Genomic DNA, 26,101 nt, shown 5'->3' with positions numbered 1-26,101 from the left:
AAAAAGTCAGGGAGAGGGCCACCAGAGCTTCAGCAAAGTGCCATCAAGAAGGAACATGGACAATTATTGCTGGTTGGTAAGGGGTGGAATGACTTAGAGAGGCAATTCTGTCCCTCTACTCTGCTCTAATGAGATCCCACCTGGAGCACTGTGTCCAGTTCTGGTGCCCCCAGCACAAGGAGGATATGGAACTGCTGGAGCAAATTCACAGGAGGACACAAAGATGATCAGAGGGCTGGAGGACATCTCCTGTGGTGACAGGATGTGGGAGTTGGGTCTGTTTAGCCTGGAGAAGAGGAGGCTGTGGGGATACCTTAGAACAGAGTTCTAGTATCTGAAAGGGGCCTACAGCTGAGAAGGGACTTTTGACAAGGGCTTTTGGTGCCAAGATGAGGGACAATGGCTTTGGGCTAGGAGAGGGGAGATTGAAAGTGGAGGTGAGGAAGAAGTTCTTTCCATTAAGGGTGTTGAGACAATGGAACAGGTTGCCCAGGGTGGTTGTGGATGCCCCCTCCCTGGAGGTGTTGAAGGTCAGATTGGATGAGGCCTTGAGCAACCTGGGTTAGTGGGAAGTGTCCCTGCCCATGGCAGGGGATTGGAACTAGATGATCTTTGAGGTCCCTTCCAACCTAAACCATTCTGTGATTCTGTGATCTGCAAGAAGAGCAGGTTGCTCAGATCCCCTGATCCAGCCTCACCTGGAATGTTCCCAGTGATGTGGCATCTACCACCTCTCTGCTCAACCTCTTAACAGCTCACTACATGGCAACAAGGCAGCATTGGCATTACTGCTGCTGGCAGGAAGCTCAGGATTGCCCAGTCTAGCTGGTGTACCAGGGATATGGGGCACAGATGGAGGGCTGCTGGGCTGTTATGCCATGGCTAGTGGTGGAGCAGCTGGACATTTAAGGCTCATTGGAGTCATCTTGTGTATATTGTTAATCCATAGCTGGGGCGCTGACCTGCTATGTGTCCTTCAAGCTGCTCTCTCAGCTTCCTCAGCAGGATGGGGGAGAAAGTTAAGTTGGGAAAGCTTGTGGGATGAGGTAAAGACAGGGAGGTCATGTATTAGTTACCCTCACAGGCAGAACAGACTCAGCTTGGTGAAAATTGCCTGACCTCTTGCCAGTTACAATGGGTTTGTATGATGAGAAATAAAGACAAAACTAGAACAACTTCCTTCCTTTTTTTCTCTGTGACTCACTCTTCATTCTCTCTGAGTGAAGAGTGAGTCTCTCTGACTTCATTCTTTCATTCCCAACTCCTCTACCTCTGAGTGTCACAGAGGATGGGGAATGGGTTATGCTCAGGCCATAAGAGTCCCTCTGCCCCTCTCTACCATTCTTTCCTCCCCACACCTTTCCCTGCCCCACTAAGGCCTTTGCTCTGGTTCCTGGAACACATCCCCCTCCTATCCTTGCTGAGTTTAATTCTTCCTCATGGGCTGTGTATGTGTGGCTGTGCTCCAGGGACAGAGCTTCTTCTGCAGCAGTTACCTGGTAGCTGCATATCTTCCTTTAGGATCACGTTGTAGGTCACCATGTGTTAGCGAGGGATACCACACAGACTGCACATGATTCAATGTGAATCCCTCCTGAGAGAGACCTTGATTGTTTGTTCTGATTCCACTTATATAGTCTTGAGCATAGAGCACTGTTGTGGAGGCAGGGAATGAACGTGGCCAAGTCAGGAATTATAAAAATAGAATTGTATTTTATTTTCCTGGAACCCCACCCCCAAACTGTATACAAAAATTAGTTTAGTTTATTAACAGAATCAGGTAACTCTGACATTTCTTCCAAAATGCATATTATAGATAAATTTAGATATTTAGGAAGTCAGGAAATGGAAAGGACTAAGCTATAAACACAGCTTTACCCCACTGTCAATCAGGCTGAGCAGAAGATTAAGGAAGCAGTGGATCTTACTCACGGAGGTGAGATAGGCATTGGCAATGATCCCTTGCTGGATTCCTCTGCAGGAGCAGCCTTCTGGTACTGCAGGCAATATCCAGTCATAGAGATCCACACCACAGAAGCCCTTAACTGAGCGGCAGAGCTGCCAAACTCGGAAATGTCTCAAGCACTTCTTCCCCAGTGGGATGGTGGTGGAAGGATGCTGCCTTCAGAGCAGCAGAGGAGAGCCAAAACTTCTAGGGTGCCCAGTTCAGGCGGCCGCCAGGAAGTTGGCTACTGGTAGGGTCTGAGAGAGGGTGGTCCAGATGCTGCCAACTCTCTCTCAAAGGACCTCAGGGCTGCCAAGCCTGCAGGTGTGCAGAGAAGGGTGCAAAAGTGGGGAGAACCATCCAAAAGCAGGGATAAAACCAAGAGCTGTACAAAAGGTAGAAGCCATCAAAAAGCATGGATGGTTCAATCACAGCAGGAACCTGTCCTGAACAGTGACAGGGGACTCTCCAGATGGGGAACTCTCAAGGCAGGAACCCTTGCTCTACTTATCTTTTTTCTAGACAAAGTGTTCATTTACCATTTATACTGGGTGCAAAAACCCAGCCAAGCACCAGCCCAATTCTATGTGGGCTTCTACATGGGTCAGCCCATGTGCCTTTTGCTGCTCCCCTTGAAGTCTGCAGGGCAGTGGGACAGGGAAGCAGTTTTTGCACCTCTCTCCTCCTATTCAAACCCACGGACTGAGAGGGGGAGGAGAGGAATTTAGGGTATCCCTGAACAGCTACACACCTACACATTAGCATAATCTAGGCAAGCACAACCCAGTCTTTTACTTACATCACGTCTTGTTTTCCTCATCAGCCAGGTGTCCCATTATCTCTTCTCCCCTGTGGGAGGCATTCTGAAGCCATGGGAATCAAGGTCAAAATGTTTATCCTGCTTGATATTTTTCCTTCTCACATTGCATTCCCACAGTTACCTACAGGTGGAATTTGTCTTTCTGGAGCAGAGCATTCCTGGTTTGTAATCTCAGAGCATGGTGAGCACACAGCTCCCTGTCATGGTGTTGCAGCCACGATCTGCCGAGCCCCACTTAGTTGCATAGGGTTACAGAACCTGCTGGTAAAGGGTGATGTGAGCACCTGGAGCAGAGCAGTGAGAGTGCTCGGTCAGAATCATAGAATGGTTTAGATTGGACATCAAAGCTCAGCCAGTTCCAACCTTCTGCCATAGGCAGGGACACCTCCCACTAGAACAGGTTGCTCAAGGCCTCATCCAACCTGGCCTTGAACACCTCCAGGGAGAGGGCAGCCACAGCCTCCTTGAGGAACCTGTGCCAGTGTCTCACTGCTTTCACTGGAAAGGATCCTTTCCTAACATCCAGTTTGAGTCTCCCCTCTGCCAGTTTAAACCCATTACCCTTCATCCTGTCATTACAGGACCTTGTCAATAGTCCCTCCCCAGCCTTCCTGTAGCCTCCTTCGGATACTGGAAGGCTGCTGCAAGGGCTCTTTGAAGCCTTCTCTTCTCCAGGCTGCAGAGCCCCAACTCTCTCAGTCGGTCCTCATAGCAGAGCTGCTGCAGCCCTCTGAGCATCTTGGTGGCCTCCTCTGGCCTGGCTCCACAGTTTCATGTCCTTCTTGTGCTGGGGACTCCAGAACTGCCACAGGACTCCAGGTGGGGTCCAAAGAGAGCAGAGCCAAGGGGCAGAGTCCCCTCCCTTGCCCTGCTGCCCACACTGCTCTTGCTGCAGCCCAGCACAGGGCTGCTCTCTGGGCTGCACTCACACTGCAGGACCCTCAGGGCCTTTTCCTCAGGGCTGCTTTCAGCCATTCCCCACCCAGCCTGGAGTTGTGCCTGGGATTGCACCCACCCAGGTGCAGGACCTTATACTTGGCCTTGTTGAATGTCATGAGGTTGGCCTGGGCACACCTCTGCAGCCTGTCCAGGTCCCTCTGGATGGATCCCTACCCTCTAGCAAGTTGACTGTGCCACACAGCTTGGTGTCATCTTCAAACTTGCTGAGTGGAGGCTCAGGGGTGACCTTGTTGCTGTCTACAACTACCTGAAGGGAGGTTGTAGCCAGGTGGGGTTGGTCTCTTCTCTCAGGCAACCACCAATAGAACAAGGGGACACAGTCTCAAGTTGTGCCAGGGGAAGTACAAGCTGGATGTTAGGAGGAAGTTCTTCACAGAGGGAGTGATTTGCCTTTGGAATAGGCTGCCCAGGGAGGTGGTGGAGTCACCATCCCTGGAGGTGTTTAAGAAAAGCCTGGCTGGGGCACTTAGTGCCATGGCCTGGTTAATTGGATAGTGCTGGGGGATAGGTTGGACTGGATGATCTTGGAGGTATCTTCCAACCTGTTTGATTCTATGATTCCTCTGTCCATGTCACTGACAAAGATGTTGAACAGCACTGGTGCCAGCTCTGAGCCCTGAGGGATGTCACTTGGCACTGGTCTGCAGGTGGACATTGTGCCCTTGCTCACCACTCTCTGCATGCCACCATCCAGCCAATTCCTTATCCAGCAGTGCTCCACCCATCTAGTCTGTGTTATTCTAGTTTGGATGTCCTGTGGGAACTCTCACGGTGGGAACCCCAAGGCAGGAGCCCTTGCTCTATTTAGCCTTTTCTAGACAAAGTGCCCATTTACCATTGATACTATGTGTGAAAACCCAGCCAAGCACCAGCCTGATTCCAGCAAAGGCTTCAACACAGGTCAGCCCATGTGCAGAAATGTGCTTCCTGCTGTTCCCCCTTTAAGCCTAAAGGGCAGGGAGGACAATAGCAGTTTTCGAGCCTTCTTCTCCCATTCAAACTCACAGAAAGGGAGAAGAGAGGAATTTGGGGTACCCCTGGACACATGGCCGCACATTTCTTGAACACCTCCAGAAACAGTGACTCCACCACCTCCCTGTCAGCCTGTTCCAGTGTCTATCCAAAGATGCAAGAGAAAATTTCCTTTAAGTGAGATTTTAAATCTGCCTCACAGCTTCCCTATGACAAGAGGGATGTGGAGATGCTGGAGAGTGTCCAGAGCAGGGCCAGGAGGATGCTGAGAGGGCTGGAGCAGCTCTGCTGTGAGCACAGACTGAAAGAGTTGGGGCTGTTGAGTCTGGAGAAGAGGAGGCTCCCAGGTGACCTTCTTGTGGCCTTCCAGGATCTGTAGGTGTTCAAGGCCAGATTGGATGAGGCCTTGAGCGACCTGCTCTAGTGGGAGGTGTCCCTGCCTATGGCAGGGGGTTGGAACTGGCTGAGCTTTGAGGTCCCTTCCAACCTAACCCATTCTACGGTTCTCCAGGACACAGAATCATTGGGGGCCATGAGTCTTGTCTGTGGGGGCAGTGTGTGCAGCTGACACTTGGCTGTTTTGCTTTTCAGGGAACACTTGGGATGCTTTTGAAGAGGTGACCTAGTTTTTTGTCTGTGCAGGTGGCAGCCTGCTTTGGTTTGGATGGAGAGTGAAAAATAGGTTCTGAACCTTTCAACGGGAGGTTGTTAGAGCCAGAGAACACAGTGTGTTAAATAGCCCCTGCTGGTTGCCTTGTGCCTATTGGTGTATTGATTTTTGGCTGGCTTTGACTGATTATTTTCCTTTCTTTCATTGCAGGAGCTCTATTACCACTGTTTACATTGAGGTCCTTCCACCCAACAACCAGAGCCCTCCTCGCTTTCCCCAGCTGATGTACAGCCTTGAGGTCAGCGAGGCCATGAGGATTGGAGCCGTTCTGTTAAACCTGCAGGTACAGATGCTCCCTTCTGAGCCCTCTCCCTCCTTCCTCCTTCTTGTGGCCCTGCCCTGTACAACCCTGCCTTTGCATACAGGGCAAAAGGAGAGTTTCTAGGGTTTTCATGGGAACTGTAGGAATTGAGAAGAATTTGCTTGTAATGGTCACACCTGTGACCAGCTGGGTAGATGTAGGGCTGGCACTGGATGTTGCCTACTGTGACTTCATCAAAGGTTTACACACTGTCTCCCATAACATCCTCATAGGGAAGCTTAGGCACTGTGGTCAGATAAGTGGTCAGTAAAATGAGTTGAGAAATGACTGAAGGACAGAGCTTAGAGACTTGTAAGCTGCAGCACAGGAGGTTCCACCTCAACACAAGGGGGAACTTCTTTACTGCAAGGGTCACAGAGCACTGGCACAGGCTACCCAGAGAGGTTGTGGGGTCTCCTTCCCTGGAGCCTTTCAAGGCCTGTCTGGATGTGGTGACCTAAGCTAGATTGTACGGTCCTGCTCTGGCAGGGGGGTTGGACTCAATGATCTCTTTGGGTCCCTTCCAACCCCTGACATCCTGTGAGCTTGTAATCAACAGTGCAGAGTCCATTTGGAGCCCTTCAGCTCATGGTGTTCCCCAGAAGTCCAATCTTGTTCAGCATCATCACCAACATCCTTGATGAGGGGACAATGGGGACCCTCAGCCAGTTTGGTGATGGTACCTAACTGGGAGCAGTGGCTGATGTCCCATCAGGCTGTTCTGCCATGCAGCCAGACCCAGACAGGCTGAGAGCTGGGCAGAGAGAACCTCATGAAGCTCAGCAAGGGCAAATGTAGGGTCCTGCCCCTGGGAAGGAGCAACCTCCTGCAGCAGGACAGCTGAGAGGGGACCTGCTGGGAAGCAGGTCAGCAAATATGGACCTAGGAGTGCTGGGGGATAGCAAGGTTGCCATGAGCCAGCAATGTGGCCTCGTAAGAAAGCCAGTGGTGTGCTGGGGTGCATTGAAAAGAGTGTGACCAGCAGATAAAATGAGGTTTTCCTCCTCTTCTCTGCCCCTGTGAGGCCACATCTGGAGTCCTAGGTCCAGCTCAGGAGAGACAGGGGACTCCTGGAGTCTCCTACAAAGATGCTGAGGAGCCTGGAGCAGCGCTGTGAGGAGGAAAGGCTGAGAGCCCTGGGGTTGTTTAGGCTGGAGCCTGAGAGGGGATCTGATCAATGCTCAGCAAGAGTTAAAGGGTTATGGGGGAAGAGGATGGGGGCAAACTCTTTTCAGTGGTGCCCAGTGACAGGATAAAGGGCAGTGGGCACAAACTGGAACCCAGGAGGTTCCACCTGAACAGGAGGAAAAAAAATCTCTTTGCTGTGAGGGTGCTGGAGCCCTGGAGCAGGCTGTCCAGAGAGGTTGTGGAGTCTTCTTCTCTGCAGAGATTCCAACCCCACCTGGACATTGTGACTCTAGTCAAGCTGCTGTGGGTGACCCTGCTTTAGCAGTGGGGCTGCACTGGATGATCTCCAGAGGTCCCTTCCAACCCCCACCATGCTGAGGTATAATAAAGAGCCCCTTTTACATGAACCAAATTCCTTACTTGGACATTTATAGAACTTGGTTTTTTTGTGTGGAAAATGTTCTAAAAGGCTGCATATGGAACTGAAGTGTATGAGAAGAAACATTCCATGCGTGTCTCAAAGCTTCAATGATTTCTGGTGCTCTATGGTCCTATATGTGTGTTTGCCAGCAAATTAGAAGAGCTAAAGACCTTCTGATCCTAGCTGACATCATATCAGCAAACTTTTTGCCACCCAGGCTCCTTTGTGTACAGTTTTCAGACCCAAGTTGGCAAAATCATAGTATGGCTGGGGTTGGCAGGGGTCTCTGGAGATCACTGAGTCCAACTGCCCTGCCAAGGCAGGTTTACCATGGGCAGGTCACACAGGAATGCACACAGGTGGGGCTTGAATGTCTCCAGAAATGGAGACTCAGCCCCCTCTCCAAGCAGCATGTTCCAGTGCTCTGTCACCTTTGTAATTAAAGAAGTTCCTCCTCATGTTTAGGTGGAAATTCTCATAGAATCATAGAATCAACCAGGTTGGAAGAGACCTCCAAGATCCCCTAAGTCCAACCTATCACCCAGCCCTATCCAATCCACTCGACCATGGCACTTCAGGTTTCTGCCTGCTGCCCCTTGTCCTGTCACTGGGCACCACTGAAAACAGCCTGGTTCCTTTTTCCTGACACCCACCCATTGATCAGCACTGATGAGATTCCCCCTCAGGCTGCTCCTTTACAGGCTAAACAGCCCAAATTCTCTCAGCCTTTCCTCGTACAAGAGATGCTCCAGTCCCCTCAGCATCTTTGCTGTACCCTTCCCAGAAAGTCCTTTTCCTTCTTGAATGGGGGAGCCTAGAACTTGACACAGTCATCCAGATGTGACCTCACCTGTGCAGAGTAGAAGGGGAGCAGAGCCTCCCTGTGCCTGCTTGCCACAGAAGCTCCTATTCCTCTTTCTGCAGCTGCATGGTTGGCACATCAGCTTTCTCTCCTTTTTCACATGAGGAGAATAACAAATTACCCAAACAGCAGCTTATTCATAGAATCATAGAATCAGCCAGGTGGGAAGAGAGCTCCAAGCTCATCCAGTCCAACCTAGCACCCAGCCCTGACCAATCAACCAGACCATGGCACTAAGTGCCCCAGCCAGCCTTGGCTTCAACACCTCCAGGCACAGCCACTCCACCACCTCCCTGGGCAGCCCATTCCAATGCCAATCACTCTCTCTGTGAAGAACTTCTTCCTAACATCCAGCCTAGACCTGCCCTGGCACAGCTTGAGGCTGTGTCCCCTTCTTCTGTTGTTGCTTGCCTGGCAGCAGAGCCCAACCCCCCCACCTGGCTACAGCCTCCCTTCAGGGAGCTGCAGACAGCAATGAGGTTTGCCCTGAGCCTCCTCTTCTGCAGGCTGCACACCCCCAGCTCCCTCAGCCTCTCCTCACAGGGCTGTGCTCCAGGCCCCTCCCCAGCCTTGCTGCCCTTCTCCAAACACCTTCCAGCACCTCAACATCTCTCTTGAATGGAGGAGGCCAGAACTGGACACAGCACTCAAGGGGTGGCCTGAGCAGTGCTGAGCACAGGGGCAGAAGAACCTCCCTTGTCCTGCTGCCCACACTGCTCCTGAGCCAGCCCAGGATGCCATTGGCTCTGCTGCCCACCTGGGCACACTGCTGCCTCCTCTTCAGCTCCTCTCTACCAGCACCCCCAGGCCCCTCTCTTCCTGGCTGCTCTCTGCCCCTCTGTCCCCAGCCTGTAGTGCTGCTTGGGGTTGTTGTGGCCAAAGTGTTGAACCCTGCACTTGGCCTTGTTCAGTCTCCTCCCCTTGGCCTCTGCCCACCTATCCAGCCCGGCCAGGTCCCTCTGCAGGGCTCTCCTACCCTCCAACAGCTCCACACCTGCTCCTAGCTTGGTGTCATCTGCAAACTCACTGATGCTGGACTCAATGCCCTGGTCCAGATCATCAATAAAGCTATTGAACAGGACTGTGCCCAGCACTGATCCCTGGGGCACACCACTAGTGACAGCTGCCAACTGGATGTGGCACCATTCACCACAACCACAACTCCTCAGCCTGACAGCTTATTTACTGTTCCCTCAGCTGCTGCTGTGTTGTTTGCTCTGCAGGTTTTGCATACCAGATATGTGAAATAGGTAGAGAATTTACTACTTCTCAGGTATTTTTCCTTATTGGGGAGGGGAGGAGGGAAGGAGGAGAAGAGGGCAGGAGGAGAGGAGGGAGAGATCAGAATGTTATTATTCTTTTGAAATAATTATGACCTGAAGTCTAAAGCAATAAACTCATTGCAGCATGCTCTCCTGGAAAGATGATAGCATTCATCAGATATCAGGTGAGGCTGTGCAAAAGAGGAAGACTGGAGATGCCTGAGCTAAACAGGAGCCAGAGAGTAACAGCCTGATCTCCTTTAAGCTAACATAGCTCTGTTGAAGTCTGATTAACTCAGTGGATTTATTCTGGACAGTAAGTTCTCAGTTGGACAACAATGTGCCCTTGTGGCCAAGAAGGCAACTGGTTTCCTGAGGTGCATTAAAGAAAAAAGTATCCAGTAGTTCAAGGCAGGTTCTGCTCTCCTTCTGCTCTGACCTGGTGACACCACATCTGGAGGACTGTGTCCAGCAAGTCAAGGCAGGTTCTCCTCCCCCTCTACTCTGACCTGGTGAGACCACATCTGGAGGACTGTGTCCAGCAAGTCAAGGCAGGTTCTCCTCCCCCTCTACTCTGACCTGGTGAGACCACATCTGGAGGATTGTGTCCAGTAGTTCAAGGCAGGTTCTGCTCCCCCTCTACTCTGACCTGGTGAAACCATATCTGAAGGATTGTGTCCAGTAGTTCAAGGCAGGTTCTCCTCCCACTCTACTCTGACCTGGTGACACCACATCTGGAGGCTTGTGTCCAGTTCTGAGCTCCCCAGTTCAAGAGGGGCAGGGATATGCTAGAGAGTGTCCAACAGAGGCTATGAGGATGATGAAGCAACTGGAACATCTGTCTGATGGGGGAAGGCTGAGAGACCTGAGGCTGTTCAGCCTGGAGAAGAGCAGCCTGAGAGGAGATCTCATTAGTGAAGGGTGGGGGGCAAGAAGGGGCCAGGCTCTTGTCAGGTGTGTCCTGTGATAGGAGAAGGGGCAAGGGATACAAACTGAAACAGGAAATTCCACCTCAGCAAACTTCTTTACTGTGAGGGTGCCGGACCCCCAGAGCAAGCCAGTGCTCAGGCACATTGCAGTCTTAGCCAAGAGGGATCAACTGGAGAGTGCCCAATGGAGGCTACAAGGATGATGAAGGGGCTGGAACAGCTGTCTGATGGGTTAAGGCTGAGACCTGGGGCTGTTGAGCCTGGAGAAGAGCAGCCTAAGAGAGGATCTGATCAATGTTTATAAATATCTGAAGGGTGGGGGGCAAGAAGGTGAGGCCAAGCTCTTCTCAACTGTGTCCTTTGATAGGACAAGGCTCAATGGAATCAAACTGGAACCCAGGAAGTTCCACCTCAACTTGGGGACAAACTTCTTTACTGTGAGAGTGCTGGAGGCCTGGAGCAGGCTGCCCAGAGAGATTGTGGAGTCTCCTGCTCTGGAGACTTTCAAGCCTTGCCCAGATGCATCCCTTTGTGACCTGCTTTAGGTGACCCTGCTTTGGCAGGGGGGGTTGGGCTCTGTTTGACTCTGAAGGTCCCTTCCAACACCTACCATTCTGTGATTCTATGAATGAGGTCTGTTCCCAGCAGCTAAAGCACTTGGTTCTGTGTTTTGCCCATGCAGTAAAAGAACAAAATGATAAAGAGGATCCAACTCAAACATTAGGTAAAGTGAAAGGGCTCCAACGAAGTCCCTGAGGCAGGTGAAGGGCTGAGGGTCTATTAAGGCCATTTGCAGAAGCAAGATGAAGCACCTACAGGATGGCCAAGGAATCAGGCCCAGCCAGCATGGGTTTAGGAAGGGCAGGTCCTGTCTCACCAACCTGATCTCCTTTTATGATCAGGTTCCCTGCCTGGTGAATGTGGGGAAGGCTGTGGATGTAGTCTACTTGGACTTCAGCAAAGCCTTTGGCACTGTCTGCCACAAGAAGCTCCTAGCCAAGCTGGCAGCTCATGGTTTGGACAGATTCACTCTGTGCTGGATCAAGAATTGGCTGGATGTCAGAGCTCAGAGAGTGGTGGTGAATGGTGCCACACCCAGTTGGCAGCTGTCACTAGTGGTGTTCCCCAAGGATCAGTGCTGGGCCCAGTCCTGTTCAATATCTTTATTGATGACCTGGACGAGGGCATTGAGTCCAGCATCAGTAAGTTTGCAGATGACACCAAGCTAGGAGCAGGTGTTGATCTGTTGGAAGGTAGGAGAGCCCTGCAGAGGGACCTGACCAGGCTGGATGGGTGGGCAGAGGCCAATGGGATGAGATTTAACAAGGCCAAGTGCAGGGTTCTGCACTTTGGCCACAACAACCCCAAGCAGCGCTATAGGCTGGGGACTGAGTGGCTGGAGAGCAGTCAGGAGGAAAGGGACCTGGAGGTACTGATAGAGAGTAGCTGAAGATGAGCCAGCAGTGTGCCCAGGTGGCCAAGAGAGCCAATGGCATCCTGGCCTGCATCAGGAACAATGTGGCCAGCAGGACAAGGGAGGTTATTCTGCCCCTGTACTGAGCACTGGTCAGGCCACACCTTGAGTGCTGTGTCCAGTTCTGGGCCCCTCAATTCAAGAAGGATGTTGAGGTGCTGGAACATGTCCAGAGAAGGGCAACAAAGCTGGTGAGGGGCCTGGAGCACAAATCCTATGAGAAGAGGTTGAGGGAGCTGGGCCTGTTTAGCCTGGAGAAGAGGAGGCTCAGAGGTGATCTTATTGCTGTCTACAACTACCTGAAGGGGCATTGTAGCCAGGTGGGGGGTGGCCTCTTCTCCCAGGCAACCAGCAATAGAACAAGGGGACACAGTCTCAAGTTGTGCCAGGGTAGGTCTAGGCTGGATGTTAGGAAGAAGTTCTTCACAGAGAGAGTGATTGGCATTGGAATGGGCTGCCCAGGGAGGTGGTGGAGGCACCGTCCCTGGAGGTCTTCAAGAAAAGCCTGGATGAGGCACTTAGTGCCATGGTCTAGTTGACTGGCTAATGTTGGGTGATAGGTTGGACTGGATGATCTTGGAGGTCTCCTCCAACCTGGTTGATTCGTTGATTCTATGATTACAATGGATGGTTAAGCTGAGTCACCTGTGCTGAGGGAGGATGGCTCATTTAGCTCTGGGATGGATTGAAATTAACTTCTGGCATGTCTTTAATGCCTGAACTGAGTTCTGGCTTGAAGAGCTGTTCTGTTCAGGAGCCTTCTCCTCAGTGGTGGGGAGATCTGGTGCGCACCAGAAGTGTGTACAGCAGGCCTAGGGGGGTTCTTCTCCCCATCTACTCTGCCCTAGTGAGACCATACCTGGAATACTGTGTCCAATTTTGGGCTCCTCAGTTCAAGAGAGACAGGGACCTGCTGGAAAGAGTCCAGTGGAGAGCCACGAGGATGAGTTAGAGTCTTGAGTATCTCCCCTGTGGAGACAGACTGAGAAACCTGGGGCGGATTGGAGGAGAGAAGACTAAGAGGAGATCTCATCAATGTCTATAAGTATCTGAGGGGTGGCTGTCAAGTGGCTGGGGCCAAGCTCTTTTCACTGGATAGCAGCAATAAGACAAGGAGCAATGGATGCAAACCATAGAAGGTTTCACCTCAACATGAGGAGAAACTTCTTTGCAGTGAGGTTGACAGAGCACTGGAGCAGGCTACTCAGAGAGCTTGTGGAGTGTCCTGCTCTGGAGACTTTCAAAACTCTCCTGGATGCATTCCTGTGTGAACTACCTCTAGGTAACCCTACTTGGCAGGGGAGCTGGCCTTGATGATGTCTGGAGGTCCCTTCCAACCTTTAAGGTTCTGTGATTCTGTGAGATGCTCAGTTTTGGAAAGCCCTAAAGAGTAGCAGAAGCAAGAGGCATGCTGGGAGACAGAACCAGCAGTGTTTTCTTGAGGGGTGCTCAGGCTTGGCTTCAACACCTCCAGGCACAGCCACTCCACCACCTCCCTGGGCAGCCCATTCCAATGCCAATCACTCTCTCTGACAACAACTTCCTCATCACATCCAGCCCAGACCTGCCCTGGCACAACTTGAGACTGTGTCCCCTTGTTCTATTGCTGGGTGCCTGGCAGCAGAGCCCAACCCCACCTGGCTACAGCCTCCCTTCAGGGAGATGCAGACAGCAATGAGCTCTGCCCTGAGCCTCCTCTGCTGCAGGCTGCACACCCCCAGCTCCCTCAGCCTCTCCTCACAGGGCTGTGCTCCAGGCCCCTCCCCAGCCTTGCTGCCCTTCTCCAAACACCTTCCAGCACCTCAACATCTCTCTTGAATGGAGGAGGCCACAACTGGACACAGCACTCAAGGTGTGGCCTGAGCAGTGCTGAGCACTGGGGCAGAAGAACCTCCCTTGTCCTGCTGGCCACACTGCTCCTGAGCCAGCCCAGGATGCCATTGGCTCCGCTGCCCACCTGGGCACACTGCTGCCTCCTCTTCAGCCACTCTCTCCTAGTAGCCCTAGGTACCCCCTAGTCTTCTCTTCCTGGCTGCTCTCTGCCCCTCTGTCCCCAGCCTGTAGTGCTGCTTGGGGTTGTTGTGGCCAAAGTGCAGAACCCTGCACTTGGCCTTGTTCAGTCTCATCCCCTTGGCCTCTGCCCACCCATCCAGCCTGGTCAGGTCCCTCTGCAGGGCTCTCCTACCCTCCAACAGCTCCACACCTGCTCCTAGCTTGGTGTCACCTGCAAACTCACTGACGCTGGACTCTATCCCCTTGTCCAGATCATCAATAAAATACTGAACAGGAGAAGTCCCTACACTTGTCCCCAATGAACTTCATAAGCTTCTTGCTAGCCCACTCACTCATCCTGTCAAGGCCATTCAGGAGATGCTCTCCCTTCTGGAACATCAACCTACCTACTTGTTTTGGTGTTGTCTGCAAACTTCATCAGGGTGCCCTTGATCACTTGTGAAGATATTAAGCATCATTGGGCAGCTGTTTTGGTACTGCAGGATTAAGAGGTCCTGCTAACATTTTGTTAGTGTTGCATTCAGCCTGGGGATTATAAAAAATGGGAGAGACCAAGCAAGTTGTTTTATCTACCTCTCTGAAGATCTGCAAAACATCAGTGTGCAGGTCATGGAATTGTTCCAGTTGGAAAAGACCTCTGAGATCATCAGGTCAATAACCACACAAATGCAGCTGCTTTACAGTTTTAAACAGACGTTAAACTAAAAAAACCCAATTTATTGTCTCATTTTCCCTTCAAATTGCTCATGCAGATAATGGAAGGTTGCATTTTGCCTTCCACTATTACTTTATCTTCTAATGGACCCAGCTGATTGGTGTTTTAATTAACAGCACTGGAGATGAAGTAGTGCAATATTTAATGATCTCCACAGCATTAATTTGTAAATAAACCTCTGAGTTTATTGCCTGCCTGGGAGGGATTTTATTGCTTCATGTTCAGCCAGCCATTATTCATCAAAATATGCAAATGCTGTCATTCTTTCTGCGAGGCTGCAAAACAAATAGGGCTGGTAGCAGGGTCCAGTTGTGTGCTCACAGGCTCACAGGATGTTAGGGGTTGGAAGGGACCCAAAGAGATCATCCAGTCCAACCCCTCTGCCAGAGCAGGACCACACAATCTAGCTCAGGTCACACAGGGACACATCCAGACAGGCTTTGAAAGTCTCCAGAGAAGGACACTCCACAGCTTCTCTGGGCAGCCTGTGCCAGTGCTCTGTGACCCTTACAGGAAAGAAGTTCCCCCTTGTGTTGAGGCAGAACCTCCTGTGCTGCAGCTTCCATCCATTGCTCCTTGTCCTATCCCAGGGAGCAGTGAGCAGAGCCTGTCCCCCCCCTTCCTGAATCCCAGCCCTCAGATAGTGATAAACATTTATCAAATCCCCTCTAAGTCTTCTCTTTTCCAGACTAAGCAGCCCCAGGTCTCTCAGCTTCTCATCAGGCAGTGCTCCAGTCCCCTCATCATCCTCACAGCCCTCCCTTGGACTCCTTCCAGCATATCCCTGTCCCCCTTCAAGTGGGGAGCCCCAAACTGAGCACAGTATTCAAGATGAGATCTCACCAAGGTAGAGTAGAATCAGAAAAGAACCTCCCCCAGTCTGCTGGACACACTCCTCTTAATACATCCCAGGTTCCCATTGGCTTTCTTGGCCACAAGGGCACATTGCTGTGCCATGGATGATCTCCACCAGGACCCCCAGGTCCTCTGCACAGGGCTGCTCTCCAGCAGTCACCTCCCAGCCTGGACTGGTGCAGTTTATTCTTCCTCCCCAGGTGCAGGACTCTGCACTTGTCCTTGTTGAACCTCATCTGGTTCCCCTGTGCCCAGCTCTGTCTGTCCAGGTCTCTCTGGATGCCCACACAGCCTGCAGCTGTCTCAGCCAAGCCTCCCAGTTTGGTGTCATCAGCAAACTTGCTGAGCAGACACTCTGTGAACAAGGAAGACACTCTTGCTGAACAAGGAAGCAACAGGAACTGGTGGTGTAGGGTTTATGCACTCACTGGATGCAAGTGAGCTGGAGAAGAGGTGAGGCAGATTGCTCTTCTCTCAGCTGCAAGACTTCAGGGGTTTTCTTATGCACAACACATTTTTTCCCCATGATTTTGGAAGTTTGTTGACTGACAGGTGCATTTGCTTTGGGCAAAGAAATGAAATTAAAGCAACTGCATCCAATTTTAATGGGTTTTAGTCTATCTTTTTGAAAAAACTTCTGGCTTGTTATCATAGAATCAACCAGGTTGGAATAGACCTCCAAGCTCTTCCAGTCCAGTCTAGCACCCAGCCCTATCCAGTCAAATAGACCATGGCACTGCATAGAGTCAACCAGATTGGAAGAGACTTCCAAGCTCATCCAGTCTTACCTATCACCCAGCCTTGTCTAATCAAACAGACCATGGCACTAAGTGCCCCATCCAGGCTTTGCTTGATTGGCTAGGGCTGGGTGCTAGGTTGAACTGGATGAGCTTGGAGGTGTCTTCCAACCTGGTTGATTCTGTGGTTCTATGATTCTGTGATCCTGATTTTCATCCCCTCGAAAGCAAATTGTTGTGGAGGATAGATGCTGCAATGTCAGGGGCATCATTAAGAGGACTGAGATTCTGGTAATCTAACAGAAAGGAGAATCAGGATAGGCATTGGAAGTGAAGGCTAGGAACAAAGGAAACAAAAAGCCCAGTACAATCAGTTTGTAGCTGCAAAAAGAGCCAAAGCAGCTGAATAGAGCCTGAATATCATCACAGTTGTGATGCTGTGTGTTTGAGAGCCTGTGAAGGGAGCTATGCGTTTGAGAATCAGGTCAAGGAACGAGATTCTCCCTCTACTCTGCTCTGCTGAGACCACACCTGGAGTACTGCACCCAGTTCTGGAGCCCCTATGACAAGAGGGATGTGGAGATGGTGGAGTGTGTCCAGAGAAGGGCCAGGAGGATGCTCAGAGGGCTGGAGCAGCTCTGCTGTGAGGACAGACTGAAAGAGTTGGGGCTGTGCAGTCTGGAGAAGAGAAAGCTCCCAGGGGACCTTCTTGTGACCTTCCAGGGTCTGAAGTGGGCTACAAAAAATGCTGGGGAAGGACATTTTAGGCTGTCAGGGAGTGACAGGACTGGGGGGAACGGAGCAAAGCTGGAGGTGGGGAGAGTCAGCCTGGGTGTGAGGAGGAAGTTGTTCATGATGAAAGTGGTGGGAGGCTGGACTGGGTTGCCCAGGGAGGTGGTTGAGGCTGGAGGTGTTTAAGGCCAGGCTGGCTGAGGCTGTGTGCAGCCTGCTCTAGGGCAGGGTGTCCCTGGGCATGGCAGGGGGGTTGGAACTGGCTGATCCTTGTGGTCCTTTCCAACCCTGACTTATTCTATGATTCTAAGGGGACTACAAGAAGGCTGCAGAGGGACTGTTTACCAAGGCCTGTAGTGATAGGACCAGAGGCAATGGTTTGAAATGAGAGAAGAGCAAGCTTAAGACTGGATGTTAGGAACAAATTCCTTGCAATGAGGGTGGCTGAGCACTGGAACAGGTTGCCCAGAGAGGCAATTGAAGCCCCATTCATAAACTCAAGATGAGGCTCGCCAAGGCTCTGGGCAACCTGCTCTGGATGAGGATGTCCCTGCTCACTGCAGGGGGGTTGAACTGGATGAGCTTTAGAGATGTCTTCCAATTGGGGTGATTCTGTGATTCTATGATAATGCTACTTCTCTGCAGCACAAGAATCCTGAGGTGCCTCAGCTTGCCCTTGAGTAGCCTGCCTGTAATTACCGCTGCTGCCTTAGAGAGGTTGATGTCATTCCTCTGGGTAACTTTAGAAGTTCAGGAGTTACTTATCCAGATGTTAAATTGAAGGGAAGCAAAGAAAGCTTTGGAACTGACTTAATTTTATCCTCTTTTCCTTCCTTCCTTCCTTCCTTCCTTCCTTCCTTCCTTCCTTCCTTCCTTCCTTCCTTCCTTCCTTCCTTCCTTCCTTCCTTCCTTCCTTCCTTCCTTCCTTCCTTCCTTCCTTCCTTCCTTCCTTCCTTCCTTCCTTCCTTCCTTCCTTCCTTCCTTCTTTCTTTTTCTTTTTTTTCCCTAAAGGCTTTTGATAGAGAGGGTGACCCTATAAGATACCTCATTCAGAATGGAGATCCTCAGCAAGTGTTTAATCTCTCTCAAAGGTAAGTGTGTGGAAAAACCCTTAGCAAATGTAGCTTTCCAGTGGAGTGCATATGTGGGCTGAGGGGGAAAGAAAAAAGGCTTGGGACCAGAGTGGTTGAGCTCCTTCTGACATTGGCTCTTAGATGTTAATGAGTGTTATTGCAGCCTGGAGTTTGGCACAGGGGACTATTTATTTATCAGAAACACTTCAGTAGGTAAAACTCACCAAGGTGGAAATATTCTGTTTAAAAGAGTGACCAGGGATTAATTAGAAACCTTCTGCTTGTCAGCTCTTGACTAATGACAGGGACAAGCTTTGGTTTAGTTTCCTACCTTGAAGCACTTCAGTCTGTAGTGGTTTTTTGAGCACTGTTTTAGAACAGCATTTTCCTTCACTTGAATAGTAACTTTGCAAAGAGAGCTGGAAAGAGAGCGTGCATCATGAAGTGATAAGCACCAAACAGACCTGTGCTTGTCCCACTACCTCCTTTCTTTTACCCAAAATTTATTTGTACTACAAAGTGTTGGTTTTTTTTCACTGTACAAAGAATCATAGAATCATGGAATCAAGCAGGCTGGAAAAGACCTCCAAGCTCATCCAGCCCAACCTAGCACCCAGCCCTGCCCAATCAAACAGGCCATGGCACTAAGTGCCCCAGCCAGCCTTGGCTTCAACACCTCCAGGCACAATGACTCCACCACCTCCCTGGGCAGCCCATTCCAATGCCAATCACTCTCTTTGCCAACAACTTCCTCCTCACATCCAGCCTAGACCTGCCCTGGCACAGCTTGAGACTGTGTCCCCTCGTTTTGTTGCTGCTTGCCTGACAGAAGAGCCCAACCCCACCTGGCTACAGCCTCCCTTCAGGTAGTTGTAGACAGCAATGAGCTCTGCCCTGAGCCTCCTCTTCTCCAGGCTGCACACCCCCAGCTCCCTCAGCCTCTCCTCACAGGGCATGTGTGGTGAGCTATATCCTGGGGTGCATCAAGAAGAGTGTAGCAAGCAGGTCAAGGCAGGTTTTCCTCCCACTCTACTCTGCCCTGGTGAGACCACATCTGGAGGATTGTGTCCCATTCTGAACTCCCCAGTTCAAGAGGGACAGGCATATACTAGAGAGTATCTAACCGAGGCTATGAAGATGATGAAGGGACTGGAACATCTGATGAGGGAAGGCTGAGAGACCTGGGGCTGTTTAGTCTGGAGAAGAGCAGCCTGGGAGGAGATCTCATTAATGTTTATAAGTATCTGAAATGTGGGGGGCAAGAAAAGGGGGCAGGCTCTTGTCAGTGGTGTCCTGTGATAGGACAAGGATACTAACTGGAACCCAAGAAGTTCCACCTCAGCATGACAAACTTCTTTGCTGTGAGGGTGCTGGAGCCCTGCAGCAGGCTGCTCAGAGGGTTATGAAGTCTCTTCTCTACAGACTTTCAAGCCCTGCCTGGATGTGATGCTGTGCTACCTGCCCTAGGTGCTCCTGCTTTGACAGTGGGGTTGGGTTCAGTGATCTCCAGAGGTCCCTTACAATCCCTGCCATTCTGTGATTCTGTGATGGGACAAAACCTTGGACTTGTTCATGATGTATAACTGCAAAAACTTGTTCTAGTTCAATGTGAGGAGAAGGTTGTAGTGAAACAGGTCTGTGTATCATGAATAAGCTGTAGGTTTCTCCCTGTGATAGATCTCTCAGACACAGAGAATCAAATCACATATGCAACAAGGAGATAAAAGCCTTGACAATCCCAAGTGGTGCTGATGCTGTTACCCACCAAAACTGATGTGCCCTCTAACAGTAAAGGCTTGTGAGGCAAGTGAAAAAGCAGCTTAGGGAGAGGAAACTTTTCACTGAGGTTGCAAGAGCATGAAGGGATGTTGAACTGCTGTGATGGTTTAAGTGTTATCTGCCCTCCCTGCCCACCCCCACCCCCCCCCCCTTAAGAAAATCACCCAGACTAGACTCAACCAAGCTGGAAATTGAGTGAAGCTCTATATTTCCATCTTAGCACAATACCCAACCAGGTATTTACAGTAGATACAGCTAGAGACAGAAATAGACAAGGTAAAAAGTGATACAGACACACAACAGCCCTCCCAGAAACCAGAGTCCCCAGCAGGGGCTCCCAACCACCCTTATGCCTCCTTTCACCCCTCTACCTTATCCCAGACTTTGCCTTATGCTTCAAAGAGAGTTTGGAGGGTTGGCCAGGAGGAATTAGGAAGCAGATGGATTAATCAGTCAGGTTAGAGAGAGAAGTGCAGCCCAGAGAGCCCAGAGAGAGACTTCCTTATCTATATTTATGTTCTTGTTCTTATGCATCTCAGCAAGCTTACAAGTGCAGCAGACATCACCAATATTTCCTTTTCACAGCCTAGCATCGAATTCTTCTCACCAAAATATCCCAGCTAGGTTCAAACTAGCACAACTGCTGGTTTTGTTCGTTGCTTAGGTCTGGAATTTTCAGATCAGGGAAGGGCTTCATCAGCTCAGAGGCAGTGCTGGCAGTTGTAGCTTCAGCAGAGATCTGCAGGATTTTCTGCACTAGCAGTCATAGAATCATGAAATCAAGCAGGTTGGAAGAGACCCCCAAGCTCATCCAGTCCAACCTAGCACCCAGCCCTATCCAGTCATCTAGACCATGGCACTAAGTGCCTCATCCAGGCATTTCTAGAACACCTCCAGGGATGGTGACTCCACCACCTCCCTGGGCAGCCCATTCCAATGGGAAATCACTCCTGCTCCCACTGTAGAGAAGCTTGCTCTGAAACACTCTGTGACCTTTACAAATGGCATAAAAAGAAATGTGCCTGGCTATATGATGATAGGAGAAAAGGGATAGAGAACATAGAGTGTAGGAACCTAGTTAAATCATCAATTGTGTGAGCACTGATATAAAGTATCATCAGTCAGATAAACACAAAGGAGGGGGGTTAAGCTGGAGAGGGTCTTGAAACACTCTCGTGGAGAAGAAGAATACTGTATTCAAAGATGAGAACATTGGAGACTCCAGTCAAGAATGTGACCCACAACTGATGCCAGGTGGATGAAAGGTAGAGAGGTCAGAGTGAGGAAGACTCCAAAAGGTGAACAGCAGGTGGGAAGAGGTGGAACAGTATGGAAATAAGTTCCAGGAACTGATTGTAATAACTCCACCTGTTCCCAGAACTAGTTGTGCTAACCCTGCCCCTGTACTGAAGATGTATGATTTTGCAGCATAAATATTTTACCTGAACAAGGTGAAGGTGTGCAAGGGCTTGGGAGGAGGACCTCCTCTTGTCACCCAGCGCTGGTGAAACATGCCTTACCAGATAACACTCTGCATGTTGTGAGGTCTCATTTTCCATAAGTCATTAAGAGATACTCCAAAGATAGATTACTGAGTGAGTTTGGCTTGTATAGTTGATGCTTATCAGAGCACTGTTCACATTGCACCCTAAAACCTTTCAGAGTTCTCCATCCCAGAAAGACTTTTAACTAGGTGCAAATTTAGGGCAACTGCTGGCCTAAATCACACGGCAGGGAGGCATTCTGGCAGTCAAGTAACAGAATCATAGAAAAGTTTGGGTTGGAAAGAATAGAATAGAATAGAATAGAATAGAATAGAATAGAATAGAATAGAATAGAATAGAATAGAATAGAATAGAATAGAATAGAATAGAATAGAATAGACCAGGTTGGAAGAGAACTCCAAGCTCATCCAGGCCAACCTAGCACCCAGCCCTGCCCAATCAACCAGACCATGGCACTAAGTGCCCCAGCCAGGCTTGGCTTCAACACCTCCAGGCACGGCCACTCCACCACCTCCCTGGGCAGCCCATTCCAATGCCAATCACTCTCTCTGCCTGGAACTTCCTAACAACATCCAGCCTAGACCTGCCCTGGCACAGCTTGAGGCTGTGTCCCCTTCTTCTGTTGCTGCTTGCCTGGCAGAAGAGCCCAACCCCACCTGGATACAACCTCCCTGCTGGTAGCTGCAGACAGCAATGAGGTCTGCCCTGAGCCTCCTCTTCTGCAGGCTGCACACCCCCAGCTCCCTCAGCCTCTCCTCACAGGGCTGTGCTCCAGGCCTCTCCTCAGCCTTGCTGCCCTTCTCTCAACACCTTCCAGCACCTCTACATCTCTCTGGAATTGAGGAGCCCACAACTGGACACAGCACTCAAGGTGTGGCCTGAGCAGTGCTGAGTACAGGGAAAGAATAACCTCTCTTGTCCTACTGGCCACACTGCTCCTGATTCAGGCCAGCATGCTTGTGGCTCTCTTGGCCACATGGGCACACTGCTGACCTTAAGGATCATCTAATTCCAAACCCTCAGCCATGGGCAGTGACATCTCCTACTGGACCAGGTTGCTGAAGGCCACATCCAACCTGGCTTTGAACACTTTCAGACTTAGACTTTCCACAACTTCTCTGGGCAACCTGTTCCAGTGCCTTACCACTTTCATGGAGAAGAATTTCTTTTTAATGTCCAATTGAAATCCATCTTCTTCCAGTTTGAAGCCATTGCCCCTTGTCCTGTCGCCTATGCTTTTGTAAAAAGTCCCTCTCCTGATCTCCTGTAGTGTCCTACAGATACTTGAAAGCTTCTGCAGTGTCTCCCTGGAGCCTTCTCTTCTCCAGGCCGAATGACTCTAAGTCTCCCAGCCTGTCCTCATTGCAGAGGTGCTCCATTCCTCTGATTATCTTTGTCCATCTCTTGGACCTGTTCCAAGAGGTCCTTCTTGTGTTGGAGGCTCCAGAACTGGACACAGGCTTGCATGCAAATTTAGACTGAAACCAAAGAAGAAATCTCTGGTGCACTCTCTGAAGCCTACAGGCACAGCACACCTGCAGGTGTCCACAGCCAGTGTTGGACCATAGAATCATAGGATTCACCAGGTTGGATGAGACCTCCAAGATCATCCAGACCAACCTAGCACCCAGCCCTGGCCAATCAACCAGACCATGGCACTAAGTGCCCCAGCCAGGCTTGGCTTCAATGCCTCCAGGCACAGCAACTCCACCACCTCCCTGGGCAGCCCATTCCAATGCCAATCACTCTCTCTGACAACAACTTCCTTCTAACATCCAGCCTAGACCTGCCCTGGCACAGCTTGAGGCTGTGTCCCCTTCTTCTGTTGCTGGGTGCCTGGCAGCAGAGCCCAACCCCACCTGGCTACAACCTCCCTTCAGGGAGTTGTAGACAGCAATGAGCTCTGCCCTGAGCCTTCCCTTCTCCAGGCTAAACAACCCCAACTCAGCCTCTCCTCATAGGCCTTGTGTTCCAGACCTCTCACGAGTTGTAGGTTTCTCCTCTCAGGGCCTGTTGGGGCAGCTGAGAGTTCTCCTCCATCCCATCCAGCCTCCTGGTCCCAGCACAGACAACTCAACAAGCCCCAGCCTCACATCCTCCCCACGCCTGTCAGAGCGTTACAATGCACTGGGGATTTCAGTACAGACTCAGGCAGGGGTTTGTCTTTTTGATCTGTTGCCCTTTGGTGAAAATGAAAGATCTTCCTGCTCTCCCTGCATCTTTTTTTTGGAAACTCATTGTGCAAAGTTTTCTTCGGCCTTCTGCATGCCTTTTTTTTTTTTGTAGCCTCTGAGATGTGTCAATGGGAGATGGTTGTAGAGTTAATATTAAGCCAAGTATGTGGCTAGTGTGAGTTGGCATATTAAGGCTACAGGAATTTACCTCAGTGTTCAATAAAAAACACTTTTTGATGCTGTGAGGTGAAGGTAGAGATCAAGAACATGATTCTCTTCCCTTTTCTCAGCTGGGTGACTGCTACCTCTTGGATTATGTCACTTAATCCCTGTGTCATTCCCTAACTGGTGGCATGAGCACTGAATACAACCAACTTTACATCTCCCCACTTGATCTTCTTCATCCTTGGCCTGAGGATTTGTGAGTTGCTTTCGGTCTTTCTTCTTTAGCAGCTACAACCTGAGCACAATCCATAGAATTCCTTACCTCATCATGTTCCCATGGGAAAAAGACATTCAAAAGCTGAGATACTGCATGTGAGCACATCCAAACCCTGGAGTAATATATCACAATCTTTACATCTGCCTACTTGATCTGTTTCATCATCCTTGGTCTGAGGAGTTACTTTTGGCCTTTCTTCTTTAGCAGCTACAACCTGAGCACAATCCACAGAATTCCTTACCTCATCATGTTCCCAAGGGAAAAAGACATCCCAAAGCTAAGATATTGAATGTCAGCACATCCAAGCCCTGGAGTAAAAATCAGAAGTTTCTACAGGTCTCTAAAGGAGATTTGATTTAGTCTGGAGGTTAGGAAGAAATTCTTGAGAGTGAGGGTGGGAAGACACTGGCACAGGTTGTCCAGGGAGGTTGTGGATGCCCCCTCTTGGAGGTGTTCAGGGCCAGTTTGGATGGGGCCTTGAGCAAGCTGGCATGGTGGAAGGTGTCCCTGCCCATGGCAGGGGATTGGAACTTAGGTGATCTTTAAGGTCCCTTCCAACCCAACCCATTCTATGATTGCTAAATGTTTCTCATCTGGATTCTCAGTGGAGACTGCAGATTGCAGTTGTTCAAGCAGTAGTAAGGAGGAGATAAAAAATGCAATCTGATGACAATTGAGACATTCAAAAGGCTGGATGCAGCTAAAGGTCAATGTTAGCATAGCAGAATTAGATGTCAGTGGTTTATTTTCAGCTGCACTTTGATGCATTTTTTTTTGCATGAATTAATACTTTAACACATCAGTGCTTTATGTTTTATTCACTCTTCCTTTCCAAAAATATTCTCCTGTTCATATTTTATTGCTGTGTCCTGAGCAAATTGCTAAGAAATATGTATGGTCTGTTATGGAAGGCTCAAGGCTCACAGGATGTTAGGGGTTGGAAGGGACCCAAGGAGATCATCGAGTCCAACCCCCCTGCCAGAGCAGGACAATGCTATCTAACACAGAGCACACATGAACACATCCAGACAGGCCTTGAAACTCACCAGAGAAGGAGACCGCACAACCTCTCTGGAAAGCCTGTGCCAGTGCTCTGTGACCCTTACAGTAAAGAATTTCCCCCTTGTGTTGAGGCAGAACCTCTTTTGCTGCAACTTACATCCATTGCTCCTTGTCCTATCCCAGGGAGCAGTGAGCAGAGCCTGTCCTCAACTGCTGGTCAGCCCTCAGATACTTATAAACATTTATCAATTCCCCTCTCAGTCTTGTCTTCTCCAGACTAAGCAGCCCCAGGTCCCTCAGCCTCTCCCCATAAGCCATGCCCTGCAGTCCCCTCATCATCCTTGTAGCCCTCTACTGGACCCTCTCCAGCAGATCCCTGTCCCTCTTCAGCTGGGGAGCCCAAAACTGGACACAGTATTCAAGGTGAGGTCTCAGCAGGGCAGAGTAGAGGGGGAGAAGAACCTCCCTTGATCTGCTGGACACACTCTTCCCAATACACCCCAGGATCCCATTGGCCTTCTTGGCCACAAGGGCACATTGCTGTGCCATGGGTAACTTGTTAGCCACCAGGACCCCCAGGTCCCTCTGCACAGGGCTGCTCTCCAGCAGTCACCTCCCAGCCTGTACTGCTGCAGTTATATTATTCCTCTGCAGTAAGCTCTGGGCTTGCCACACACTTCTTGATGTACCCTGGGATGCCTTTGGCCTCCTTGGGCATGCAGGCACATTGCTGGCTCATGGTCATCTCGTTGCCCACCAGATGATTCTCCCCAGAGTCACTCTCCCAGCAGATCAGCCGCTAACCTGCACTGCTGCATGGGGCTGTTCTTCCCCAGGTGCAGGACTTTAAACTTGTCCTGAGTGAATTTCATTAAATCTTTAATCTAGGTTGTTGATCCAATTACTTTGCTTCTAATCCCAGGGTTGCTATTTCAACCCTGAATTCAACAAGGTCAGAAGCATTACAAATTGGCTCCTCCTTTTCATTGGTTTACCTGCAGCCTTTTGAAAAAGCCTACAAAGCTTCTGAACTTGCTCAGGGGCACACCTTTGTGTAACACTGTGATGGTTTGGATGTTACCCACCTCCCCCACACTTTGGAAAACCCCCCAGACTAGACTCAGCCACTGGGAATTGAAGAATGAAGCTTTCTATTTACAGCTTAGCACAATCTACAAGCAGGTATTTACAATAGATACAGAAATAGACAAGTTAAAAAGTGATACAGAAACACAACAGCCCTCTCAGAAACCAGAGTCCCCAGCAGGGGCTCCCAACCACCCTTCCACCTTCTCCTCACCACTCTACCTTACCCCAGACCTTGCCTTAC

The 26,101-nt window shown here is 50.2% G+C and overlaps 1 protein-coding gene across 11 annotated transcripts in view; it reads left to right on the top strand.

The window, feature by feature from the left end:
* The window catches only part of PCDH15 (protocadherin related 15), a 1,224,756-nt gene that overhangs the window by 1,016,784 nt on the left and 181,871 nt on the right, over nt 1-26,101 (top strand). For all 11 annotated transcript variants that reach the window (XM_064145003.1, XM_064145009.1, XM_064145013.1 and 8 more), the window contains 2 exons: nt 5,518-5,650; nt 17,808-17,887. In XM_064145003.1, the coding sequence (XP_064001073.1) occupies nt 5,518-5,650; nt 17,808-17,887 (213 nt within the window). The remainder of the gene's footprint in view (nt 1-5,517; nt 5,651-17,807; nt 17,888-26,101) is intronic.

The sequence above is a fragment of the Pogoniulus pusillus genome, chromosome 6, assembly GCF_015220805.1.
Source record: "Pogoniulus pusillus isolate bPogPus1 chromosome 6, bPogPus1.pri, whole genome shotgun sequence".
Taxonomy (NCBI): Eukaryota; Metazoa; Chordata; class Aves; order Piciformes; family Lybiidae; genus Pogoniulus; species Pogoniulus pusillus.
The sequence above is the reverse complement of the archived record's forward strand: the minus strand, read 5'-3'. Positions and strand labels throughout refer to the sequence as shown.